General features: G+C 40.4%; 1 protein-coding gene across 1 annotated transcript; it reads right to left on the reverse strand.

Moving 5' to 3' along the window:
* Window positions 1-2,009: 2,009 nt before the first annotated feature.
* sgsm1a (small G protein signaling modulator 1a) lies at window positions 2,010-26,449 on the reverse strand (the record flags this gene model as incomplete). Its single annotated transcript, XM_079222857.1, has 26 exons — window positions 2,010-2,098; window positions 2,665-2,832; window positions 3,249-3,345; window positions 3,495-3,604; window positions 3,736-3,818; window positions 4,194-4,318; window positions 4,429-5,520; window positions 5,749-5,820; window positions 6,256-6,438; window positions 6,525-6,653; window positions 7,615-7,760; window positions 7,919-7,983; window positions 8,481-8,607; window positions 9,413-9,548; window positions 9,948-10,111; window positions 10,260-10,327; window positions 10,886-11,010; window positions 11,471-11,608; window positions 12,657-12,802; window positions 13,369-13,436; window positions 13,525-13,677; window positions 13,965-14,127; window positions 18,827-18,902; window positions 24,792-24,835; window positions 24,957-24,991; window positions 26,427-26,449. The coding sequence occupies 26 exons, from the start codon at window positions 26,447-26,449 to the stop codon at window positions 2,010-2,012; spliced, it is 3,825 nt and encodes a 1,274-aa protein (XP_079078983.1).

Below are 26,449 nucleotides of genomic sequence, written 5' to 3' on the forward strand. Positions count from 1 at the left end.
GCGCTAACTCACCATCAGAGCGAATACCGGGAGTGTAGCTGCGGGACGAATAAAGGATAATCTTATCTTATCTTATTTTAACAAGAGTAGTTGTTTCAGTAGTTGAAATTATAGGATTGGTAGTAAGTAGTAGTATCAGCAGCAGAAGTATCAGTGGTTTAACCATTTGTATGTAGTAACATGAATTTATGCAACTTTTCCAGCAAACCAAACAACATTCAAATCTTTGGTCATCTCTTGATGTTTAGCAACCTTCTACTTACCTGATATGTTTGTGATTATCTCCCCTCAGTTTGATTAAATTGAGTAAAATACACATTACAAGATGTTTGGAAAAATAATGATGATTCCATTTTTATTGTTTTATTATAAAAACATATACCATTTAATATATACTATATATGAACTCTTAGTATAGAATTTGATTGTTTTACAAGACACATTTAGAACTGGCCACAAAATAAAGATATCAGCTTTACAAACAAAGCAGCATCTGAATGAGAAAATGAATGAATAAATAAATAAATACTTGCTAAATAAATGTTACATACTTAAAAAATAGTTTTTCTGGCAGCAGTAACCATTCACAGAAACACCAATATCAAAAGCAATTCATCTTACCACATTCATGAAACATTACTTGGAGACCCACTAAGTTTTAGGCTATGAATAACGAGCACGAATGTCGGTAACTCTGGGCCAACATTAGTATTATTTTAGGGGTTAAAAGCACATACATTGAATGTCCTCACAAGCCCCAAATCTGCCAACACATCAACACAGTTTCTCTCATAACGTCATGTACCTTTCATTCTCATCTCTATGTCTACTCTCACATTAAAGAATCTGAATAACATGGCGACAAAATTTTTTTAATTTGGTCTCTGACTAACTGTTTTCACTGTCTCATCTGATCTTACAAATTCATAGTCACATTCAAGCTGAAATTAACATTTAATTCAACAAAAAGGCGCCAGACGATGAAAGACAGAAATCAAGGTGAGTAAACTGCACACTTTACAAAATATACAAAGGTTCACTGGATAAGGAAGCATAACTTAAGAGGCTTGTAGCTTTATATAAATCTCCACACAGACATTCGTAAGTCACTTTAAAAGTAGGTTAGGATTTTACATATTATAATCCTCATAAGTTAAACACATTTTTCTCGCAGTACAGTACAATTCGCACATTACAAATAAAGACAATATTTGGCAGACGAGGCAGTTCAATTAAAACATTTTAAACACTGTTGGATGCTAAATCACTGACATGGTGCTAAATACTAAATTATTCTTAATGTTTTGTGTAAAACAGAAATGTAGTTTAAGGATTACAAGCCAGTGCTCTGTCATCAGCAGAAAGTAATTCAATGTTGGGGGTGTTGCATTTAAGGAAAATGAAAAGTCTGCTGATATTCTGCCCTTCATTAGGCGATAGGAATAGGAATATATATATATGCCGATATATTTAAATTATAATCTTTGCAGACTTGACTATTACAATAATTATTATAAACTATCATCACAACGTATTCATAAATATAGACTCTGGTGGAATTTTGCAATATAATTTGGTTTGAAATGTGCAACTAAGACCATCATTATCTCAAAATGTTAAGTGCACTCGGATTAAGATTGACACAAAAGGAATTTCTGGCAGATATATTTAGAAATTAAAGAAAAGATTTTTCAGATGAATTTGTTTTCGTTTGAACAGACAAATATGACAAATATGAAGCATAATATTCTCATACATCTGTTGACAGCACAAACAACATTGTGGATACAGTCAATAAGGCTCATAGCAGCAAACTGTGATTGTAAAGGCTTTGTATAGTATGTGTGTGTGTATGTGTGTGTGTGTGTGTGTGTGTGTGTGTGTGTGTGTGTGTCAGAGAGAGAGTGAGAGAGAGAGAGAGAGCGAGTGTGTGTGCTCAGATGTATTGAATCTTGTGCTGCTACAGCCGGTCACACTTTATGGAAGGAAGAAGAAGGCAAAGAGCACAATCACTTGTTCTCTATAAGCATTTGAACCTTGCACAGCAGATCTCTGGCCATGGTCAAAATCTGCTTCATGTTGTGGTGCTCAGCCATTTCTGAAAGACAAAAAACCCATATAGTGATATTATTTCCTAAAATGTCTGGAGAACATCGGAACAGACGTGTGACAGCTAGTAGCTTGTGAATCATTTCATCGTAGGTCATTATTTGACATTCAGTAACTCTAGATATTTAGTATAGCTCTTCCATAAAGTTGGAGCCTGGATCCAGAAATATGAATGTTTCCTTTCATGTTACACATTTGTATTCAAATAGGTCTGGTCTTGTGCTCACTGATGGCCATTTCCCGTGTTGGAAACACAACCAACCCAATCCGAGCTTCTTCCTTCGGCAAAGCTCAATCAGGACTTCTTCTCAGTTCCATTACCAGGCTTTTAATGCTGAAGCACAAACCTGATAGCTTGTCTTTGTTGCATTTCATGCATGAAAAATGCTCAAATTTACAGAAGACATTGTATATTGTACTGTTTTGGCAAGTCGAACAGTATTACTTGTGACAAGTTAACTGATTTGTAATGTCTAACATCAGTCGAAGGGATCTTTAACTGATATGAGGAGATATTCATGTGAACAACGTCAGCTGTAAAGTGACATATTTTACCATTGAAGAACTTGATGATGTCAGTAAAGTCCATGTTGTTTTCCAGGATTATGTCCCTGTAGATCTCCACCAGCGCCAGAGCAATGAAGAGGACAAAGTGACTGGAAGACACACACTTGGCTGCCCAGATGGTTTCCCACACTGCAAACACGTCATCGTACACAAGCTCTGGAACACAAATCACATAAAGAAACGGGAGTTGCTTTAAATCTGTGTTTGAGGGCTTGGATGGGAGGTGAGTTTGCAGGAAGGGGAGTTATCAGTGGAGAGAGATAAGAGTGGAAGCAGGAGTTAGCAGGGAGGTTATACTGAGATAATTTGGTAAGAAAACAAGCCATTTGATGAGTCTTCAGTTATTACAAAATATCTAAGCAGCTACAGTCCATGGGAATTATTTCATAAGCAACTCCCATGAATGGTTTTCCATAAATATAACTGTCTTCCAAATCCTTTCCAAGTCTTCATAATAACTAAATGTCTTGTTACCAAGCTGCCAAGTGGTTTGTGTTTCATCCACCAACGGGGCTTAAAGAGGAGCGCATCAACTACTCCTCTAACTCTTTTGCACCATGCCGTCACTTTACCTCGCTTGAAGTCTAGCAGAAACCAGCGGTAGCAGAAGTAGAAGTGGGTGTAGTCTCCGTTCTGGTGCATTAGCTCAAACATCTCAGAATCTAGGATCTACAGAGAGAGGGGATCAGAGGAAATTCAGGACAATAACAAATGAGACTGGTTGTGGAGGAAAAAGTGTAGCACTTGTTGGTAATGAAGGGATTTAGTGATACCTGACTGCTACAGTATCTGTAAAGATTTTACGAGTACTGTGTCACCTGAATTAGAGAGCGCATGTTGGCAAAGTGAGTATCCATAGCTCCTCCGTGTGGAAAGTTTTGATTCATTCTCTTCATGAGCTCAGTGAAACAGCTGAAGGCCATGGCCTCTGAAAAGAGGAAACAGAGTGAGGAAGCTGGGGTAAGAAAGTGGGTGGGCAAGCTGTCCTCTGTTGTTCCATCAATAGCTATAAAAATACACCAAACGTCAGATAAGAGAAGTGATTCAGTGTTGACTCACCATCATCCAAAATGACCAGAAGTGGAGCAAGCAGATCACACATGCCCTGTACGTAGCCGATGTCAAGGTGCTTCCAGATATAGCTGTAGATGTACAACCAAGAGAAGTGAGCTAAACAGTCCTCAGCTGCTTTGATCTGAGTCATAAGATGCTCAGGATTCAGAAATATTTCCACATGTTGTTATCAATGCTGTTAAAATGTTTTTTTAAATGCCAGTCTTATCGTTTAAGTATTATTTATGGAGCACTTATAAGATAATAAGATAAGCAGTGAAAGGTTATGCTTTAGTGGTATAAAGATGGGGGTCGGGACATTATTGTAATCCAAGCACATTTACATTCAAATCATAAACCCTGAAAGGTAGATAAGCCATTTGTATGAAGATGGGTAAAATTATCATGTTTATTATGATTTATTATCACTCTTTATTACATCCCTGATGCCCTCAATGTTTTACCTGCACATGATGTTGCGCAGTTTCTCCAGGTTGGCAGGAGTGAAGTACCAATAGTTTCTGTCACAGCGCTGGACATCCTTTTCAATGCGGTGCAGATTTAATGTATACAAGTCCAAAAGCTCTTGCTGAAACAAACAATACAAGCAATACATTAATCGATTAATCCAGCTCATAATACTGCTGAATTGCCTTAGCATAAATTAATTTGAACGCTTAAAAAAATACATGTGCATACAGAGAAGGGACTCCCAGCAGATTCTTGAGAGGTGGCTTCATTCTTGGTGTCTCCTGACTCAAATTTAGGGTAAAGACTCTCCATCTCTGGCTCCTCACACAGGATGGTTTTTCCCTGCTCCTTCTCCTGCCTGAGCTCAATACGGGGGGCCGAATCCTTAGAGAAAGACGATGCTTCACAGCGTCCTTTTCTGCTCAAAGACACCATGGGAACTTTGGCTTTTGGGATGTCCTCCATCTCTATGGCTGAGGGAGACTCATCCGACTCAGTCATACCCTGAGCCTCGTCTGTCTGAGAGGCAAAGTAGGCATCTTTTGCTCTCGAGACCCCGGCGTCGGCTGAGAAATCTAGTTTTTTTTCAACTTCAGGAGTCTTGTGATCAACGGATATATTTTCTCTCCAATCTGCCAATAAAACTTCTTGTGGTTTATTTGACTTTGATCCATTCATTTCATTCGTCTTTTCTACATTTGTTTCTGCAGATTTCTCACAATTTGAAGTTTCCTCAATACTCACTTCTACTGCTTTTTTAAGACTTTGCTCAACAGGTTCTCCTTTTGATCCTGTAGCAGCGACTGACACCATCATGGTATCCTCAGCAGGCACTTTTTCACACTTGGGCCCCTCTGTTTGAATGGCTCCAGACTCCTTAACAGTTTCTTGTGTTTTGGGTTGCAGACTTGTGTCTTTGTTGGCCTTCACCAGCTCCTCAGTCTTGCTATTTTCTGCAGATTTGGTCACATAAGGTGCTTTCTCCTCCTCCTCTTTTTTCTTCACTTTACCTCTTACTTGGCTGTCCATCTCATCCGTCGGACCTTTACTTTCTACCCCTCCAGGTTTGACTAGGCTCTGTGGTTCCTGAGGAACAGCTGTAGATCTCGGGATTGAATCGGGTGCAGCGCTGTCCTCTGTGCTGAGTGAGCCGTCCGACAGGCCAGAGGTGACTGAGAAGTTGCGGGAGGAGGGATGTCCAGAGTCAGGAGAGTTTACCCCGTTCTGCAGAGCTCCATTTGGTATCTTTGGCAGCTGTTTGGCTTCCTCGCTCTTGGGCTCCGTCTCGATCTGATCAACCTCCTCTACAGACTCAAACACCTGAAAGAACAAGCCAAAGGGAAGCAGGCTACTCCAGGGGAAGGGATGGGTGGATGTGAAAAACTAGCAAGGGAGAGAATGCAGGGATGAGGAGTATTGGTTCAGAAAGTTGAGATCACATGCATTACTTTAGGATCAGGATAATAGAAGTCTAAAAACTCTAAGATGAGTCATTCAGTTTGCATAAAAGACCATTTTGCAGGCTGTAATATGGAGAGTATTTAATACCTGTGTGCTGCTGCTGGAGTCACTCTGCAGGTGAGCCAGACTCTGCCTGTCTGAGCTCTGGGGGGACTGGGACTGGGTAATAAAGATATTCAGACCAATATATTATTATATTAAAATATGTTTTAGTGTTATGCATCTTTGTTATCGTTGGCTCATGACCTGTGCTGTGTTCACATTAAAGGTATACTCTGGTGAGTATTGGAATGGAATTGAGTACAGTTGCAGGAAATAAAAGTTTCAGACATGGGCCAAGCTCCAAAGCTGTTAGAATTTACCGTTCCCATGATGCAACCAATATTCTCTTTAGACTTTTTCCAGCTTGATAATTGCCCATTTCTTTTATCATGCAGATTTTTTATAAAATAGAAAGCTACAGAGTTACAGACAGTTACCGAACAGTTATACAACCGTACTGCCTGTAACTAGAAAACAGACCCTTAAATGCAAAATTGGACACATTTATTATGTGTTAATATTAGTGAACATCAGTGTGTATTACTGCTTCACCTCATTGCTGACAGTGGAGTTGTGGTGGATCATCTTCTGATTGGAACTGTCCATGCTCGCTAATGAGGAGCATTTTGCTAATGCAGCAGCATGCTGCTCCTTCTCCCGCTGGCGGACAATCTCCTCACAGCCGAGCCACTCACGCATAGTCTGTTGGTAGCACACTTGGACCTGTTCGTCCACCTGGGGTGAAGGGTGAGCGATCCAGGGTCAGTGGTTCTGGTTAAAAATGCTTTGAACGCAAAGCCATAATTGTGCAAACTACAAACCTCTTTCCTCTCAGCTTCTGACATTCCAAACTGGTAATGGCCCAGCAGAAAAGGCCACACCTCTTTACGCAGCGAGGCGTCCACACCACCGAAGTAGACCAAGCGAAGCAGCTCCTTCTCATCGTATGCCTGAAGGCCCAAGATACCAATACTTTAAAAAAAACGTTTTTATCAATCTTTGGATTTGCTCCTTCAATGAAAATACAAGTATTACTCTCAGCATGTTTAAAACATTATAACGCTTCAAAACAGCATTACCAACATGGTAGCCTGTAGAGGAGGCCTCATGTAGCTTTGACTGTGAATGCAGGAGAGGTTGGTAGATGGTAAAGATGGCATGCACTGGTGCATCTGTCGGTGTGATTATACAGTATGTATGTGCTTAGTATTTTGAATTTGATTCACAGGAAGATAAATAAAAAATAAAATGTAAGTTAAATCCAGTTTTAAAGCAACTGTCCACAACTGATACTCAACCACTAATCTTTTGTTTAATGCAGTGTTTAAAGGATTATGTTGTGTCTCTCCATATCAGTTACATTTTCATACATAAATGTATGTGTTTGATCGGGCAACTCAAAGAAAAAGCACATTAATAGTAAGTAATTGGTTTAAACTAATCGTAAATGTTTAATTAAACCACTCATGGTGATGTTTCCATAACAGAGGAGATCACTACGTATCCACTAATCATGGGATGAGCTAGTTAGTGGACCATTGTTTGTTGAACTACTGTTTCTACGGTCAATTAACTGAGTCACTTTTGTGATGGCTAAGATAATCAAAAAGTTCAAACCCTCCCTGGCTTTAGGTAAATGTAACTGATGTCCAAATAGATGTGGACTTTGAGACTGACAGGGCCTTTAGTCACGCTTCATGCACACTGTTGTGAGACTAATGGTGTAAGCCACATGATTAGCAGAGGATGAATATGGATGAGACAGAAGACTGACAGAGTGAACGAGAGAGCTTGAGAGTGGACATGCATGCGTGTGTGTGTGTGTGTGTGTGTGTGTGTGTGTGTGCACAGCATACGGTCTGCAGCAATGTGAGGTTTCGATTGCAGTGCTGTGACACAAGCGATGCTTACTGTGCAGTCCTGGAGGAACGTCTGCCACACATCCGTGGTGAGCCCTTTGTAGGCATCGCACGGCACTTCGGGCGCCACAATGGTGTGATTGACGAGAGCAGAGAGGTGTGTACGCACAGTGGACAGGTGACGGCAGTATGCCAACCCTGGTTGACAATACAGTTCATTACTGAATGGCTCTGCAGATGGTAGTGATAATTGAAATGAGGATATTACGTACTGCTTCCAACACATTTTTTAAAGTGAATGTGAATAGATACTAATATTTAAGGATTTTCAGGGTAAACATTAAGCAATCACTTACAGCCATAAAACGCCCGAGAGATGATCTGATTCTTCATGTTGTCGCACAGCAGCTTCAGAGGAGCCCTGCAGGAAGATACAGCACAGACCTTATGTTGAATCACTTTTCTCTTCTCTTTCCTTAAAAAACAATCATCAAACCATCATGTCATTAATTACTTAGTGCATGAGAAGTTACTCATATTATCCTGAGATACTGTATCTAATGTAGAGTTTATTACAGTGTTGGGTCGAACCTTTTATCTTTCAAATGATTACCTGACATATGGAACAAATTTGCCCCAAGGCTCGTCTTTGTTTCATAGCCTTCCACCATCTTATCAGCCTCGCTTATCGCCTCATTTTCCAAACACATTCTCGTCAGAGCAGTAAATGTCAGATAATTGTCTTCTGGGTAATTGCAAGGTTCTTGTATCTCTGCTTCTTTCTCAGTTTTGCCTCTATTGTTGAAGATTTCTGGTCGGTACTGAGGAATGTCAGGTTTATTACTTTGTGTCTTCAGCAGTTTCTCTGTCACAATGTAGCACACCTCTAGTCTAGCTTGAAACGTGCTTATGTCTAACCTCTCATGGTTGCACCCCTTGGGAGTTGCATCAGAGAAGCTCCCCCGAGAACAAGAAGAACACGAGGACTTCCTGAGAGTGGGATGCCACATTGTAGCTCCCTGATCCATCAAGTCTGGAGGAGTCACTGCAACACACACACACACACACACACACACACACACACACACACACACACACACACACACACACACACACACAGACATTGTCACTTAAAAAGCATTATGCAACAGAAGCTTTTTAACAGCAACTACATTTGCACTTAGAAGATTGAAACACAGCTCTTTGCATAAGCAGAATCATGCTCATCAATTGTGTTCAGCTGAATGCAGTTCAGAGTACAATTAGTTTGTGCTTGAATCCTGTTGGAGCAAAGATACAGCATAAAAACAGAACATTCATGCAATCTGGAATAGATACACAATCATATTCTATTACAGTATTATAGAGAAATAGATCAGAACCTTTCTCAATCTGTTTTTTCTTTCAGTTATCCACCCATTGGCTGTTAAAAGGTTACTGGGCTGTAATGCAGTAAACAGGTATAACACAAGGTGGCAGGGATTGAGAGGGGCTTTAATAACAATGCACATTTATAAACTTTGCCAGAGGCATAGGACAGGTCAGGAGGATTTCAGATGCAGAGAGTTAAAGCAAGCTGACAGACAGACAGCTGAGTCGAGTGTAACAGTGTTACAGCCGCGTCCTGTGAGTGAGGGAGATTCTTCAGGACAGCTGCAGTACCGCTTGGGATCCCTGTTTTGGAGGGGGACTGTGCACTCAGTTGAAGGGAGAGGGAGGAATTCAGATGGAGAGGATGGGTTACAGCTACTGTAACAAAGAACGAGTAGCATTTTCATAAAAAATACAACAGTTTGGAGAGGCTCGTGGGTGCTGCTCATAATTATCTGCTTCCCTGGAAGGAATCTCACCAAACTCTGACTGGGTGTTTGGAAAGAGGATGCGGAAGACATAGTCTGTGGCCTCGTCCTCCTCCTTATCCGAGACTGAGTCTGAGGATCCAGATCCCTGAGGAACACTATTACGCAGCTTGGGAAACACCTTCCCCTGCAATGAGAATACAACTGATATTAAACTAATGCCAACAATCAAAATGTCTCAACCATTACCGCCCAGCTAATCCATCAATGTGAATTAAAGATGATGAGTGTCTGCATGCTTCACCTTATTAATAGCGGCTGAGCATGTGTGGGTGGTTTTCATTATTCTGTCTAGCTGCAGATACATTGCTACTCACAGTCCAACAAAAACATCCATTCAGGAAGACAGGTTTTGTGTGGTGGTGCAGAGGGAACATTAAGCCACGCATTATTTATTTGTATTGATCTATTGATCAGATAGGGCTGATTTTGCATTTTAGTGGCCTTTTTCTTGTAGATTTGTGTCATTTATATTCTGGATGTGAAGCCAGAGAGCGACTCCAAAGAAAAAACCTCAAGCGCTGACCTTTCCCCTCTGGGACCAGAGTGGAGGGTCCAGCTGGCCGTGGGGAAGCAGGCCGTTCTCCAGGCAGGAGAGGAACTGGAGCAAGTGGCCGCCTCTGGGGAAGCGAATTGGAGGTCTCTGTATCCCATCTTGACTGACCAGCACCACCGTCCCCCCACTGTCCACTGCAGGAGAGGTTTTCTTGGTTTAATTATTCATGATGCCATGTTATTTGAAAGCTGTGTTTAATTGCAGACATTTATAATATAAAAAGCAGAAATTACACGCAAAACGCAGAGTAAAATTGTGCTGTAAAGGTTTGTGAGGACCCACCTTGTTGATGACAGTGTAAGTAAACTATCTCCCCCAAAGGGATGGTCATGGCATAATCCCAGTATACACTGAAAAACATTAATCAAATGCACAGTCAATTAAATAACGCCCCAGACTAGTCTTCGCACACCGCGTGGATCAGCAGCTAACAGTGAAAAGCAAATCCACAGGGAATATCAATCTATGTCATTGCAAATTACATAGAAAATTATTAGTATTCATGGAAAATAAAGAGAGTAGTCGGGAGAGTGCGCACAGACTAGCAGGAAAATATAGTTGACTAATGCAATAAATAAAAAAAAATGGTGAGACGAACCATGCACACGCACAGGAACATAACACACTTTGCGTGTTTGAGAGATGTCTGATTGTACCTCAGTCAATAAACCATCTGCTGGCCGCTGTGCTCAAAATAAGCCTCATCATCTCAGCAGCATTGACTCTGCATACTGAGCCCCCGAGCCACACACAAGCACACTGTGTTATTCAGTAACACCCGAGTGTAAAAGGTGTTAATATGGTATTCTTATATTTGAAGGATTGCTGTTATCATCAAAACACAGGCTTTGTAGACATACACAATCACCATAATCATTAATCCATTTTGCAGCTGGATAATGTTGCACCTGCGTTCGTAGTCCAAGTCTGCAACAGAGCCGTTCATGAGCTGGTTGGGTGTCCACTTCAGGGTCATGAGGTCAGCATTCTGGTGCAGAGAGAGGTAACCTGGGATAGCCTCCATGTCGTCCCTCTGAAACAACCGTGAGGAGGAAGAAAATGCTAAATACGGCAGTTGTGTGCATTTATTTACATTGGTAACATATCCAAACAAAGAATAACTGACATGCATTACAGTTATTGCAGCAAAGTCATACATGTTACAGTTAGGGCGTATTAACCTGAGTGCATATCAGGCTCTTATACAGTGTTCTGAGATTTATGGGATGACAATACAATATGCAAAATACTGTTTTGTTCAAGGCTTTAACTTGCAAATAAATATTCCTCTGGTGTTCGTGACACTATTTAGCTGTGCCAATCCTATTAAATGTCAGACAGAATATTTGTTGCCTGTTTATAAAAAGCTGTTGCGGCAAAATTTGGACAGTGTAGAGGAATAATTTATCATCTTCTGTAAACTTGTAGCTTTTAAATTTAGATATTATTTATGGGGGTGTCATATGAGGGATTAAGAGGCATCAGACAGTTACCGGTTGTACAAGCACATTGTTTTTGCCAAACAGGAGGGTCACTCTGCTGTTTTGATGCAGCGACTCCACATATTCACGAGCGGATGGTGAGGGGGAAGGCCGTTCATCCATGCTGCTGCTGGAGTGCCGCTTCTGCATCTGTACAACACAGACACAACATATATCAGATAACAAACATCATAATATATATATAAATATATTTTATTCTGTCTGTATATACTATTCTTATTGTGGATTCTTACTGGTTTTTTATTACTGTTTATTTATATTACTTTTTTTAAATATGTGTCTCTTGTGTGCACTTTACTCTGAAATCCAGCACTTTTTCCCACTGTGGGACTAATAAAGGAATATCTAATCTTATCTTAAAAACCCATCCCCTACCAAGGGAGAAACTGAGTGATTGTTATATAAAACTGTAAATCAGTTGTTTTATGATTTAAAAAAAATTGATTAAAAAAATTATAAATAAATAAATAAAAGCCCAAAACTGCTGTATTTGGATGTATTGAACACCATAAGTGATATACAAGTGAAATATATGGTTTGGTACATGAGAAAATTCTCTGAACTAAAACCCTCTCTAACTTTGTTCTGCTTCACTTTATCAAAGTCAACCTTTGCAGAGAGAATGTTCACCTTTTTAGTTTGGGTATGCAATTTTTGAGCACAGGCCTACAAATAGGTCTATCTTTGCAGAATGAATTACAGCTGGCCAATCACAGTATAGCCATTTACCATGAATAGCATTTGGTTTTCACATGACTCAAGATAAGAGACATATAAGATTCCTTCATGTGCACCAATGCCTGCATCCTCCCTTTTTCCTGATGGCAATGACTTGTATGCTTTTGTTTGGAATACACAGATACAAATACACAGCACCAAGCAACTGTAAAGAGCATGGTGGTGCTTTGAGATAGAGGAGTTGACCTGGCTCACTGGTAACCTGAAGATTGAACAAGTATGAAGGTCTCAGATACACTCTGTTCTTTCTCCTGGGACACACTACTTCACTTTATGCAGTAATCTTAGCAGGTCCTCTTTAATCAGACAGGCAGCATCTCAGAAGGGCATGAAACTGATCACACTAAAACTCTGCCAGCAAGACATGTGTGATAAACTAAAACGAGCCTGGCATTAATTCTGCATGTGCATCTACTGTATTACCAGTTTAAATACTCACACACAGTGCAGGCCTCTTAGTGGGAGAATCCTGTCTGCAGTTGCCACCATGGATACGATGTCTTTGCACCAACTCGTCAGCAGACGGGTCCGTCCAGAAGTGGTCGGCTGTCTTCATCTTTGTATATTCCAAAGCACAAGGTCCAACTGTTGAGTGAAGGTGAACAGTTACATAGAGCAGACACTAGCTTTTAGGTTTCACTGACCAGTGATCAGCACCGGATTATCCGAAACATCAATTAGCAGACTAAAAGACAGAGAAAGAGAAGGCTACATTTCTGTCGATTTTTCCCTGATGTATTGTAACAAGCCTCAGATGAGCTCCCTTTTGACCCACCATAAAGGTACAAAGAATGTTATGATAGTTTAGAGCTGTAGCTCCTAACATTTTTGGCTTCCAACCCATAAAATAGGTTTAGTCTATTTTTGAGCCTGCCTTACAAATTGCATAAATTGATAGGTAATGGCTCTTTCAAATAGTTTCTTAAATAACGTTTTTTTTTCAAGGATTATCCACTAGTTCACACGGAAATGGTAAAAAATAAAAAAATTAACAGAAACAGAATTTTGTGTGGCTGAAATACGTTTTTTCTTTTAAATCAACTCACGAGCCCTCAGATTATCTTGTGACTCTTAGTCGGGAATCACTGCATGCAAGATGCAAGATGACAACCTTAAAAGACACAAATGCGTACAATGTCACGCATCATTACCTAACAAAGAGGCAAGGATAGGTCCGTCCACAGGGTCCATGAGAACAGCTTCTTTCTCGTAGTATTTACTGGAAGACAAACGTGAAAGCAGGATTTTGAGGGAACATAGACTTCTTCTAGCACAAACAGCCGTTTCACTGACCCTTCTCTATGTACCTGCTGTTCTCTACCAGGTAGAGGACAATCTTGTCCAACACCTTCTCAAATAGAGCCGTCCGGATCCACATGTTCTTGACTCCCTTCGGAGTGAGGCTGGGCAGTCGAGGCATCTTGCGAAGGCCGTCCTGACTTTGCAAACTTTGACTTCGTCTGCAGGAGGAGAGTCACATGTTTCAACACAAATAATACAAGTATAAAAGGGTTTTGAATTCCATTGAATAAAACTGCATCTGCATGACGCCAATGGCATCCGTGATTCATGATTCATAAAAGCTCAAAAACATGAATTATTTAGGAGCTTTTTATGGCAAAAAATAGCCTTTCAAGTAAGCAGACAGCTGTTTTTTTTCAGTGCTTTCCGTCCCACGAGGCTTTGATGTAAGCTTTGAAGTCTGCTGTGATGTGTGACAACAAGCCAGGATGTGTGCGTCTCTCACTTTGTCTCGATGATCTGCTCGAGCTCCTGGGCCTTCCTACACAGCTCCTCCGCTGGGACGAAGCTCTTCCCCACCTTCATGAAGAGTGCTGCTATCTTGTTGCTACGCAGAAAGCCCGCTGCTCGCCGTTTTAGCCCATGCAGAACACATGCCTCCACTGCAGCTGTATGGACACAAACACATTGTTGAACAAAATATAATATACTCTTGACCCAAGTGCACCTTACTAATACCATTATGCCGGAACAGCATATCAATAAAGGACAGCGGCCACCTCAGTGTCTCCTTTGAGCTCCATTTTGGTCTCCCCGCACTGCTGTAAAAAATATCTGGCTCTTCAAAAACAACAGCAGGAAGGTGCCATGGAGCTTTCACATTACACAGAGTAAAGATTCTTAAAGTACAAGCTTTAATTTGTAACACTCAAAATTAGCCTTTTTTTCAAACGCAATTGTGGGATATTAGCGCTTGATATGTTGTGACTCAAATGTTAATTGGTGTCAATAAGTTATCCAGCAGTTTTGTCATCATATTTTGAAGATGTGTGTTGTGTATATGCTCAATACATAATCAAACCATTCTGCTACATTTTCAGGAGGTGTTTTTTCAGTGATTATGAGGTTAAAGACTGCCTATTTCTTCAATGGGTTTTCTAGATGCAGGAAAAAACATTTGATACATTTCAGGCTTTCACATAATCATCTTTGCATAAACTGTGTTCATCCAATAAGCTGTAATGGACACAAGTCGATGACACGATGACACACTAGCACAATCACTTGATCGTGCAGAAAAGCAGACATCCCTCTTCTCTCTCAGGCCTACGTGGCAGCACCTGGAGCTGTGTTGACATTTGAGTTCTCTTTCAGGACTAATCCTGTGGCTCTGTTCACAAGGGGTCAGGGGGGAGGCTGGTGTTGCTATGGGAACCCCTGTTGATGGAGCTGCGGAAGAGACGAGGGGCGGCGGCAGCTCATCAGCATCACGATCTCTCTTTGTCTTCATCATCCTCACCCCTTCAAACACAGCTTCTATCCCTTTATCCTGTCGCTCAGTCACTTTCTCTGTCACAGCTGTGAGCACGATCTCTGTTAACAGGGCTTTACTTCTTCCTGGGCAATCAAAGTGTCATCACAGCCATTACTTTCAGTTTTCTTTTTTATCATAATATGTCAGGTTTTGCTTTCACCTCCCTCTCTCTCTTCCTGCACTTTGCTCCTTATCTGTCTGTGCTGTTTCCCTCTCACATCATTATAAGAGCAAGAAGCTAAATGCCAGAAAAAAAGGTTATTTCAAAAGGTCTCTAAACACAGTTCATCCTCCTTACGCTCATTGTTTTAGTTCATTAGTCTCAGATGGCAAAAGAGCACAAAAAGCAACTCTCAAAGGTTTACACTTTTTAAGAGTTACTGTCTGTCCACCAAGCTATAGAGAAAATGTCCATGTGTCAAAAAAAGTGTTCAGTATGAGACACAAGGCATGGAGATGAACGGGTCTTCTGTGAAATGAAATGTTTGATCTGACCCATGTTCACAAACAGCAGGGACAAGAAAATGAACATCCTGTCGGTTTGATCAGTCCTTTGTGTGGTCCCTCCTGGTAAAAACAGCTCACATGGCAAATTGCCTCTAACCATCATGTATCCGTGGCAACTAAATGCATTAAAAGACACAAAGCTGACCAACACTTCACTCACAGCAGCTAAAGGCACTAATAGTCTTAACATCGACAATGCTGAAATGAAAAGTCAATAAGTAACTTTTTTTATCATTTAATTGAACAATATACGACATCCAGAGCATTAATAAAAAGCAAATAACTATTTGATATGTAAATATATAGTGTGTTAATGCCTATCTGGGCAGAGAATGAAGTGGATCTCTCTCTGTGCGTGGTTATCCAAGCTTCTCCTTGCTTGGTTGACATATAGCCAGCCAGCCACGCATGTTTTTTAGTGCATATTAGTGCATTTCAGTGAGCTGCCCGTCACTGCTCTCATGTGGCGGTTACAGACTATAATGCCGTCCTGACCACAGCGTCGTCACTGAAGCCTAGCGCACACCCTCATGTCCCCCCTTTAGGTAAACACTGTTAGGGCTATCAGCTTGTTTGCCTAGTTTGCACTGTTAGCTATGAGCTTGTAGTGCAGAGCATGTGATAGAAATATACAAAAACCTATTGAACTGGGATTACATGTATGATAAATTGGTTGTATTTGACAGTATGAACGAGTAATATGCTGCTTTAAAAACAATACTATTACTGGTCTAAATCGCAACTGAGATTAATTTCAACTGATTTCACTTTTGCTCACACAGGAGAAAAAAATAAAGTGCAATTTGTAAACTAAGAATCAACAGTTTAATTTGAGAAATGAACAGATTTGACTATCTATCAACGGTGGCTTTTTGACACACATTCCCTCCCCAGCATCTACATTTTAGACTCATCAAAGTAGCCGTAATGATGGACACTGCTTGCTTCCCGGTCAGCTGGCCGAGCTTCTCTCCCATCCTCCCCTCCCTCTCATCTCTAAACAGACCACAGCTGGAAGAGTACGAATAGTATCAAGAGTCACTGTCTATTGGGATCAAAGGAGGAGTCGGGAGGAGGAGGAAACTGGCTGACAATTAATAGAAAGATGAGATAATCATCCTTAGCTTCTTTTTGTCCACTGGGACGTATGATAGTAGTAGAAGAAAGACAGGCCTCAGACTGAACAGCAGCTATTACAGACTGGTTAATGTACACACCGCAGAATATTGATGACACACAAACTTAAAAGCACTAATGGAAAACATGAAGCACATACAATGGCCACAATACTGATTGATGTAAAAAAATAAAAATAGAATTACCATCAACTGCGTGTGTTGCAATTTACGCATGTCCGAAATGTCATATTCATTCTTGACTTATGGACAAATAAAACGTGTTTTCTGACGTCACATTCACCTTTGACCTCTGAAATATGATCATCTGATCATCGTTAAGTGCCAGTGGACGTTTGTGCCGAATTTAAAGAAATTCCCTCGAGGCGTTCCTGAGATATCACGTTCAATGCATCGCATGGACGGACGGACGGCCAACCCATAAACATAATGTCCCGGTCACGACTGTCGCCGCCATAGGGGCATACAAAAGACTTTAATAAAAATCTGTGGTCTGTGACAAATTATTTTCATTATTTTCATTATCGTCCAAGGGAAAACAAAACCATAAAAAGAGATTTGGGTGAGCTGATAACTGGATGAAGACGTCCAACAGAATTTATTTTGCTGATTTAATAAATGTTTGAACTATGCTGTAAATTATTTTCAAATTATGAAAGGAGCTATAACAGCTGGTAAAACTGTATCTTTTACGAATTCAGATTTTAACTTTTGTTTCTCACAATTTGTTACTCAATATAGTGGTTTCGCCCATCGCCGTACTTAGTCTGTGTGTATAAGGGTGCAATTACATGTTCACAACAATATAGAGAATATAACAAGAGCTTCTGTCAAGGGAATGTTTCATCAATGTTCACTCGTTTATACTATGAATACAATTCCCTCCATTTCCATGGCTTTCCGAGGGTTTCATCACACGAATTAAGAAGTTCTTGTCAAGTCTTTGTCTGCACGCAAAGCTTCCAGCTAGTAAAAATATCCCATTTCCTGCAAGCTGAAAGGAATTTTATTCACACTTAAATCCAAAAATATATCTTGTTATCGATCACAGCTCTGGACTGAGCCAGACATCTGACTAGTGTGAGCGCCTGCATGTGGGCAGCGTGTTTCTCACAGTAATCATGCTGCACTCTGTTAGTGCCATTTAGAGCCAAGCACAACAACATTTGGTGTAATACTGTACTTTAAATGTCCTTTATTTCTATATGACACTGATTATATGATTGTACAAAAGTTATGCTGATTATTTGATGTGATGACCTGTGATGACCTGTATAAACCAATCCAATAATCAGGACTACCAGTTTATTCTATCCTGTCTGATGGACTAAGATTGGTGGTGCCAGGTAATCTAGACTACTGCATGTATATTATGTTAAGAATATTTCTGTATGCAAATGCTTGTTGGTAAATGTGAATAATTTGTGTTCTATTCCGGACCATTTGTTCACATTCATTTGGTTCTGTTACAACATATTTTGCTTTCTGTTTCTGTTTCTGTTTTCACTGCCTTTCCTCCGGCCTCTTTTTGGAAGAGAGCTGTTTGTTATAGGTCTTCCACGTCCCCTTTCAGTGCCTGGAGCGCCCATACCTGAGCTTCATCAGTGCGTCAGTGGAGCTGCATATCCACCCCCAGACCCAGTGCTGCCCTTTCTTCATGGCCTTCGAGCTGTTTGTTGGCAGTGCTCGTGAGCTTGCCCCTGCTGAACCTTTGTTTGTAGTTATCTTCTCTCTTGGCTGGCTAGTTGGTAGGGATGTGTTGTGTAACCAGTCTGGATAACTTTGGGGAAGCTGTGTTGGGGTTCTCTGCTATTTACATTGTTGTTCCCATTTCCTCCTGTTTTGTGTTTGATTAGGGAGCTTCATATTTTGTCTGTTTGTTTCAGTCGGCCAGTTGAACTCCTTACTTTCTTGGAGACCCTGATGTCCTTGCTTCCTTTTCTGCCAACACAGGGGTTTTGCTGTCTACTAGGATAACTGGAATGTTATCCTCAAACTTTACATTTGACTCTGAGTGAATTTGTGGGTAACATTTTATTCTTAAAAAGGCTGCAGAGTGTAAATATAAGAAATGTGTTAAAACAACGATGTACTTAATTGCCTTCCTGTGTATGATTTTGTTTTATGTAAGCAGTTCATGCAGAGAAAGAAAAAAGCTGTGTGACTCATTCGTGTTTGTTGGTTACTCACCACAAAAGGACACAATATGGCTGCTGTCTTCGTGAACAAATTTCCTGGTGACGGATTCCTCCATAATCTGCTTCACCTGTCAATGACATGCCAGATGCTGGATGACTCATTTATCAACGTGCCACAAGTGGTACACACACAGGCAGCGAGGGGAGAGTTGGTGAGAGTTACAAAAGTATTTCAGAGAATAGTTATGAGAAATTATAAAAATGTGGTTACAAAAAATAGGGTAAAATGATGTAAAGAGAGCTCAGGGGTAAACTGGGGTTGATAAATTAAGATTAAGAAGAACACTGAGTGGGAAGAGTCCATGATAAATTGGTTGATGAGTCACCAGCTTTCATCCCAGGGGCCTCTACTGGGAAATGGAGTTAGTACATTTGGGGTTGGGAGAATAAAGAGAGGGGAGACAGACCCCCTTCACTGAACAGTTTGTAATCCTCAGTGGAAGCAACTGATTTTGTTACATCAAAGGCTGATGACATCCTATTCATGCAAACCCAACTTCTTTAAAAACAAACAAAATGGAGGTCACACACATGCTCACAAGGTAGCGCTCATTAGTTTGGTTTTATTGTGACGGCAATTGTGCCCCTCTTCCCATTAGCCTGGCAACAGCTACAGACCAATATTAACAACTAATAAATCAATCCCTCGGGTGGCCATGGAGACATCCCCCTGTGTGTGTGACGCTCTGCAATCTGCATTGGGAATATCAACCTCCGGACACAGATAGCTGTAATTTCCTGTTGAAATGAGTCTGTCCACAACGACCATATTACACTGCCAAGTTCACCCTCTACACAAACACAGACACACACAGCTATTCACTCCAGTGGCTGACGCTCCCTCGCTCCATTTTATCCTTCTTTTCAATCTGTACGTTGATTCAAATCTTCGGTGGGGAGAAGGAATTGTTCCTTGTGTGGCAGTTTAGTGATCAAAAAACAACCAGCTGTCTAACAATATCAGTTTTTATAGTTTGATATTCATAGCTCGATCATAACACTTTGAACACGCTGATTAACCTGCGTGTCAGAGCTTGTCAGAGAATGACGGTGGCCTTAAGGTAACGTAAAATAGTGGATGGCTTTCTCTCGAGCCGGTGTTTGGTTTGTCCATTTTGGGCTACTGTAGAAACATGGCTGTGTCCGAGTCAACAAATACAGCATGATTCTTAGCTTCAGGTGTACACCAACATATGAATAGTATATTTCATTTCTGCAAATAGATCTCCAAACATCCTATACACTGGACCTTTAAGTACAAGCAGTATATATTGTCCAAACCTTCTTGGAAGTCAGAAATTGAGAGAAGCACAGAACAACTTGTTTTTCAGTGAATATGCACTGATTGCAACCTCACTGTTAATGCAAGATCACTAATCTCCAAATATGATACATAAATGTGAACATTCACTAATTAGACAGCAGTTATTATGCAAATGTGGCCTGTTCGCAGCATTGTTATCTTCAGAATCAACAGAAATGATTCATGCTGCCAACACAACAGAAACAGTGTCAGTCTGATGTGATGCACACCCGTACGCTCACAATCACACTTATATAAAGCCTACACACAGACACATACACACACACACACGCACACACACACACACACACACACACACACACACACACACACACACACACACACACACACGCACACACACAGACACACACACACACACACACACAGACACAGGGGGGGCTATAGGCCCTAATTTTCTTTATGAGTGCAGCTGACATACAGGAAGCTGATTGATTTGCTGCCAACTTGAGGACGCAGACTCCTTGTGTTTTCTCATCTCTTTCATCTGGCCTGCAGGTCAGGCCTCTAAGGAATTCATTGGGTGAAGTGTGTAAGCTCAGACAACCTGCAGGTTTCTATGGAGACGGCACATGTCTCACCGTGCATCGCTTTCGCCGAAGAGGAAGCATCAACAACATTCATTCACAGCTGAAATAAACAAAAACAGTATTGCAGCTCCCAGACTGCAGTAACTAATAATGTCTATATGTGCTGTGCTGTCATGGTTTCACGTATCATCCAGCCACTAAAAGTCTTAGTATGTTCATTTGGCATCAATAAAGCACAAACAGACACAGACTTTAACATTGAGGAGCCATACCTACTAAAATGGCACCACAAAATATATATTCACAAGAGCTTACAGATAAAACAATGTGCGTGATGTGACAAACCATTAAATGTGTGTTGACTAACTACTGTAGCCTGAGGGCATCAACCAGAGTGATAAAAGATCTTCAGAGTATTCCAATTAGCGCATGCAACAGCAGAGCCAAGAAATAAGAGTCAGAGAGAAAGCCCAGCCATTAACATCCACCCTTCATTATTCATCATCTCTTTGGGCACTGATAAATGAAGGGGAAAAAAGAAAAACCCTCATTGGTTACGACTGTTAATCCATGCACAGAGCCGCACCTCTGAATTAGAGTTGCACATCTGAATCACGACTCTATTTGAATAACAATTAAATAATAAATAGACACATAGATTAACCATCAAGGTAGTGATTCCATCGCAAAAATGAAATCATTGCAACCACAATACCACCTGGAACATTTGACAAGACAATCGCTCACCACAAAGTCCAAGAAGTAGCTGTTCTGGATCATATAACATGATCTTCTTCAGCCGAGTTGGCATAGAATGTTCAATTTGCATTTTTTTCTGTGTACTTTTCCATGTTGGCTCCACCTTGTATTGAGATTGTTTTGTCAACTTCCTAGTTTTAGAGTGAACTTTCCATCTCATCTTGAAATATTTGTAATATCACACAGACAACTCAAGGTTGAGGTGGACCATGAAGCTGCTGCATAGTATTACCTCAACTGTCACGCCAGCAGCACCTTGCAGTTCAGTTTGATTATAGTCGAGCACAAACTGCCCGGTAATCTTATCTCATTCGTACCAAAACCTGATTATGAATACGTTCACCTAGAACGGTCAAAAATCGTATAATAGTCTCAGTGTAACTCTATCTAATCAGTTTCTATGACAACAATAATATTTGATGATTTTCCAGCAGCTTGTTCCTGCATTATGAAGCAACTCTGTTTTAATGTTTTCAATCAACGTGTTCCCAGGAATCAGAACATCTCTATAAAGCAGAAAACAGAAAACAATACTGGTGGATTATCTAACAACCCACAGCCTGAAACCTCGTTCTGACTAACCACACAGCAAAGTAACTGGTGCAGATCTATGTGTCCTTCTCTTCTAATAGTCTCTCTCTCTCTCCCTCTTTCTCCCTCTCTCTCTCTCTCTCTCTCTCTCTCTCTCTCTCCCTCTCCCTCTCTCTCCCTCTCCCTCTCTCTCTCTCTCTCCCTCTTTCTCCCTCTTTCTCCTTTAGCAAACACAGGTGTGTGTTCGTGTTTGTGTGAGCGAGCAGCACAATTCAGAGGTACGATCAGAGCAACACAAAGAGATGGGGACAGGCTGAGAGGTGTTCATCAAAGCTGGGGCAAATAGGAGCTCTCATTCAAGCCGGTGTGTGCCGGAAGGTAGTTCCACTGCTACAGATGCACTCTCTGGATAATGGCCCACATCCAGGTATAGCTAAGCAGACTGGTGGCACACAACCAGCTGGACCAGGAGAGTGTGAGAACACACAGCATAGAGACACCATAAGGTATATCCCACACAGAGTAATAATAACTACAAACTAAAGGGAAAACAGCACAAACAACAACACCTATCTTTCATTAAAGGGGAATAACTCATAACCACTTAATCAATTAGAATTATTTGTTAACCCACTTGGAGTCATGCTGATTTTCATGAAGCGCTATCTATGAATAAAGTGAGCTATCATACTGTGTTGTTCCTTCTATAGACTCCATCAGGCTCCATTTGTGGTAAACAGCACACCGTGAGTGAATCCCAGAAAGGCCATAAATCAGCACACAGGAGGCAGGATTAATTATAGGAAGGGTCTGGTCTCCACTGATAAGACTGCAAACAGGGCTCGGAGGAAAACAAATCAGATCAAAGTCTCTTCATTCCTCCTTTCACGTGATCCAGGAGGACATTTGTTGTCTTTGTTTGCTTTTTAGAAATAAAGTCTTTCATAACTTATTATGAAAATCCATCAACTGTTAACAAACGGTGGCCTTGTCTAGGATAAATCCGGCCAGGAAAATGAAATGAGTAGCCCAACACTCTCTAAAAGATGACTTATAATAATTCACTTATAATGCTTCAGATTTTTAAGTGTAAAAAAAACTCCAATAGATACAAGTACAATAGCAGTACAATAGTTAGGGGATGTTGGGGTGTACATTACTGGCAATCTGTAAATGTTAGGTGAGGTGCTTGTGCTTTGGAAAAACCTTCCCTGAACAAACAAAGGCAAACAAAAACCTCAGTATAAAGACCATAAAGTAAACACTACTGTAGGACCAAGGAGACCTAATGGAGTGACACACACACACACACACACACACACACACACACACACACACACACACACACACACACCAGTTTCCTGATACATCATGTTACATTTTCATTAAAACATCTAATTATGATCTATCTCCATAACCGTGTATGTATTATTGTTATATATATATATAATAAATTAAATGTAATGACATTATCTATTATTATAAATATCTGTTTTTAGTTTTCTGCTGCTGATTGCACCAGCTGTTATAAGTACATTTTGAGTTATTATCAAATAATTGTTTACTGAGTGAAAATGTAACGCTACACTATAAGACATGTTTCACCACACAAACTAGTTATCGACCATTATGGTTGAACCCTGAGTGGTGCAAGAGTTTATTAAGAACTAACTTAGTAATGGAATCATGAATAGCTGGTGCAACCCAACCTTGTTTCCTATAAATGCAGTGGTTAACCAAGAATGTTACACAGAAATAACTTGTGAATATTTTAATATGTTTTGACATTTTGACAGCTACAATCCATTAGTACTGTACTTCAATCCTTCATATCAGATTAAGGCTCATAAATTCACCAGAATAACAGTAAGCACCCTCAGCTATGTGATAATGTGATAATATTAAACTGTAATAACCAGGAAAGCATTATACAGCTGGTGTGAATCTTAAGCAGTTTCCTTTAGAGAAAACAAAGAAAACAGACGTCAGAAATATTAAACACATCATTATTTGTCTTCATCCAAATGGATGTTCATGCAAATTCAGCATCAGCACTATTTGCTCCCATGCAACACATGTCAGAGATCATTATTCTCCACATGTCATTTCTCCAAGGGTTGGGACCTGAAATCTACAGCAAAAGACTTTGGTAAGCTTTCTGAGAATTCATAAAGATGAAGATCTCTAACAAGAAACGTAATTTGTGGTTTAAATGTCAGACAGACTAAATGGTAGCGACGTCTCATTTGATCTCTGCTGAAAAAATTATGATGAGCGACATGAGGTGCTGAAAACCAGCTGAACAGATCACCAGAGCTGCTTCCATAACACACACACACACACACACACACACACACACACACACACACACACACACACACACACACACACACACACACACACACACACACACACACACTTCGGCAGAAGACTGATGGTTTGCTCTGCCATAAACACAACAAACACAATCTGTTTCCTTCATGCTGCTGATTGAGCTGCAACACCAACACCTTCACCATCTTTATACATAAGATGTAAAAAAGAAAGAAAGAAAAAAAGATAAAGACTTTAAGACTACTATTAGTAATCTGCTATTTGATATGGCCTCGTTTTCTAATCTTTTCAAGGAGGTTGAGAATGAGTTGAGCATCCAAGCCATTTATCTCAGGTGTCATCATCAGGAATAAACGGGTCATTTGGTGCAAGTGTCACCAAAAGGCTTATTCATATCCGTGCACAGGGCGAACTGTCCAGCTCCACACACACTAACACGTTTATTTTTCCGATTCAATAAGTGCTAAGTTGAAAACACCCACCTCCTTCTTGACGGTGCGCAGCAGCCTCTGCCGGGTCTCTGCCTCTAAAACAAAGCACAAACAGCCCCACACAGGACACGTTTACATTCCATTCTACTTCACTTAGTCGGTACCCTCAAAAACAACACAAATTTAATTTTAAAAATATGGTTTTGTTGCCCCCACCTGCCATGATTGTTGCCATGGATCCTGTCTGCTGTCTGCCAGCCTCTCATCAGCTGAGTGCTGCTCGTACACTGCGATCCCAGCTGCACCTCCCCCAGCACGCCTCTTAAAGACGCACGCGCTGCTTCCATTGGGTGGCCCGGTGGCAACAGGAAAGCCGTATATTACTTCTTTTCTTTTTTTTTTACGTTGGCTTCAGCACGATTAGAAAAACTGGGCCAATTATGTGCAGACACGACACACAATTCACACAACCACACACACAAATAGCGAAACCCCTCAGTTCTTTTCCAAAATGAAACATTTCAAACTAATCAATGATTTATAAAAATCAATAGAAAACAATTTTGTCAATGTGTGGCACACACACACAACTCATACAATATAAATGTCTTACATAATCGTAACTCAATCTTTCTAATGGTATAGTCTCGGTTTGATTATTCAAAGATATTGTTAGAACAAAGTACATGAATGTATTGACCATCACACAAGAGTGTTTTCTACTTGACATCTATTTCTCTCCATATTGTAAAATCAATCAATACATCAATTAATTTCCAAAGGCTGTATTTTGCACTGATTATCAGCACATAAGATATTATAAATACACTATAGTACTTACAAAGAAAAATCATTTGTAGAGACAAAAAAGAAAGCATGGATTACAGATGTTTAGCCCCCAATTGCTAATCATTTTGTTTGAAAAGGCCTCTTGCTGCTTTGTTGTCTTCCATTGTTGTTGCAAACATGGAACTCACCTGTAGTCTTTTTATCGTGCTTATGTAGCGCACAGTTCATTTTAAGGGGACACTTGCATTCTGATTGATAAGTTGACAATCAAGCCACTAGGTGTTTGGCCTGGTGGCACATGCATTGGCCAATTGGTCAATGAGTGTGGCATTTGAATGGCAGTGTTTTGAAATGGCAGAGAGACAGACTTTATATCAGATTTACGTGTCTGAAGAACTGTGTGTTGCAAAACATACCATGTTGACTTGCAAATTGGGTGAAAAGCAGAACTTGTGTCTACATTTTGCAGACTCGAGCTGAGGATTTGACAACATCTTTCTAAATGAACGTCAATATAAGTTTCACTGAATGAGAGAAAATACTGTGATCTTCTTATTGTAATGTTACCTTTTCAATCAAAGACATTCATTGTTCATAGATAAACAAGGTACCTAAACTAAAATAAACATGGACATAGAATACATAGAGATGAGAGTCTGTTTGCTTGTTAAATATTTTCCTGACATGGGAACATTTGGTCTTTCCGCCATCTTGTGGTCGAGACAAGGAAAGACAAAATCTTATGAAGAACAAATGTATCTCTAATTTATAATAGATTTTTATATAGATCTTTTTTTATTTAAATGTATCTGGTCAAATCATTCAACACTTAGGATTCAGCATCTATTATATGAATACACTGCATTTTAAAGCAGACCTGTTGCTGGATGCACTCACCTGGAGTTCAAAACGTGAGGCAT

Source organism: Taurulus bubalis (assembly GCF_910589615.1).
Source record: "Taurulus bubalis genome assembly, chromosome: 8".
In the NCBI taxonomy this organism is placed as follows: Eukaryota; Metazoa; Chordata; class Actinopteri; order Perciformes; family Cottidae; genus Taurulus; species Taurulus bubalis.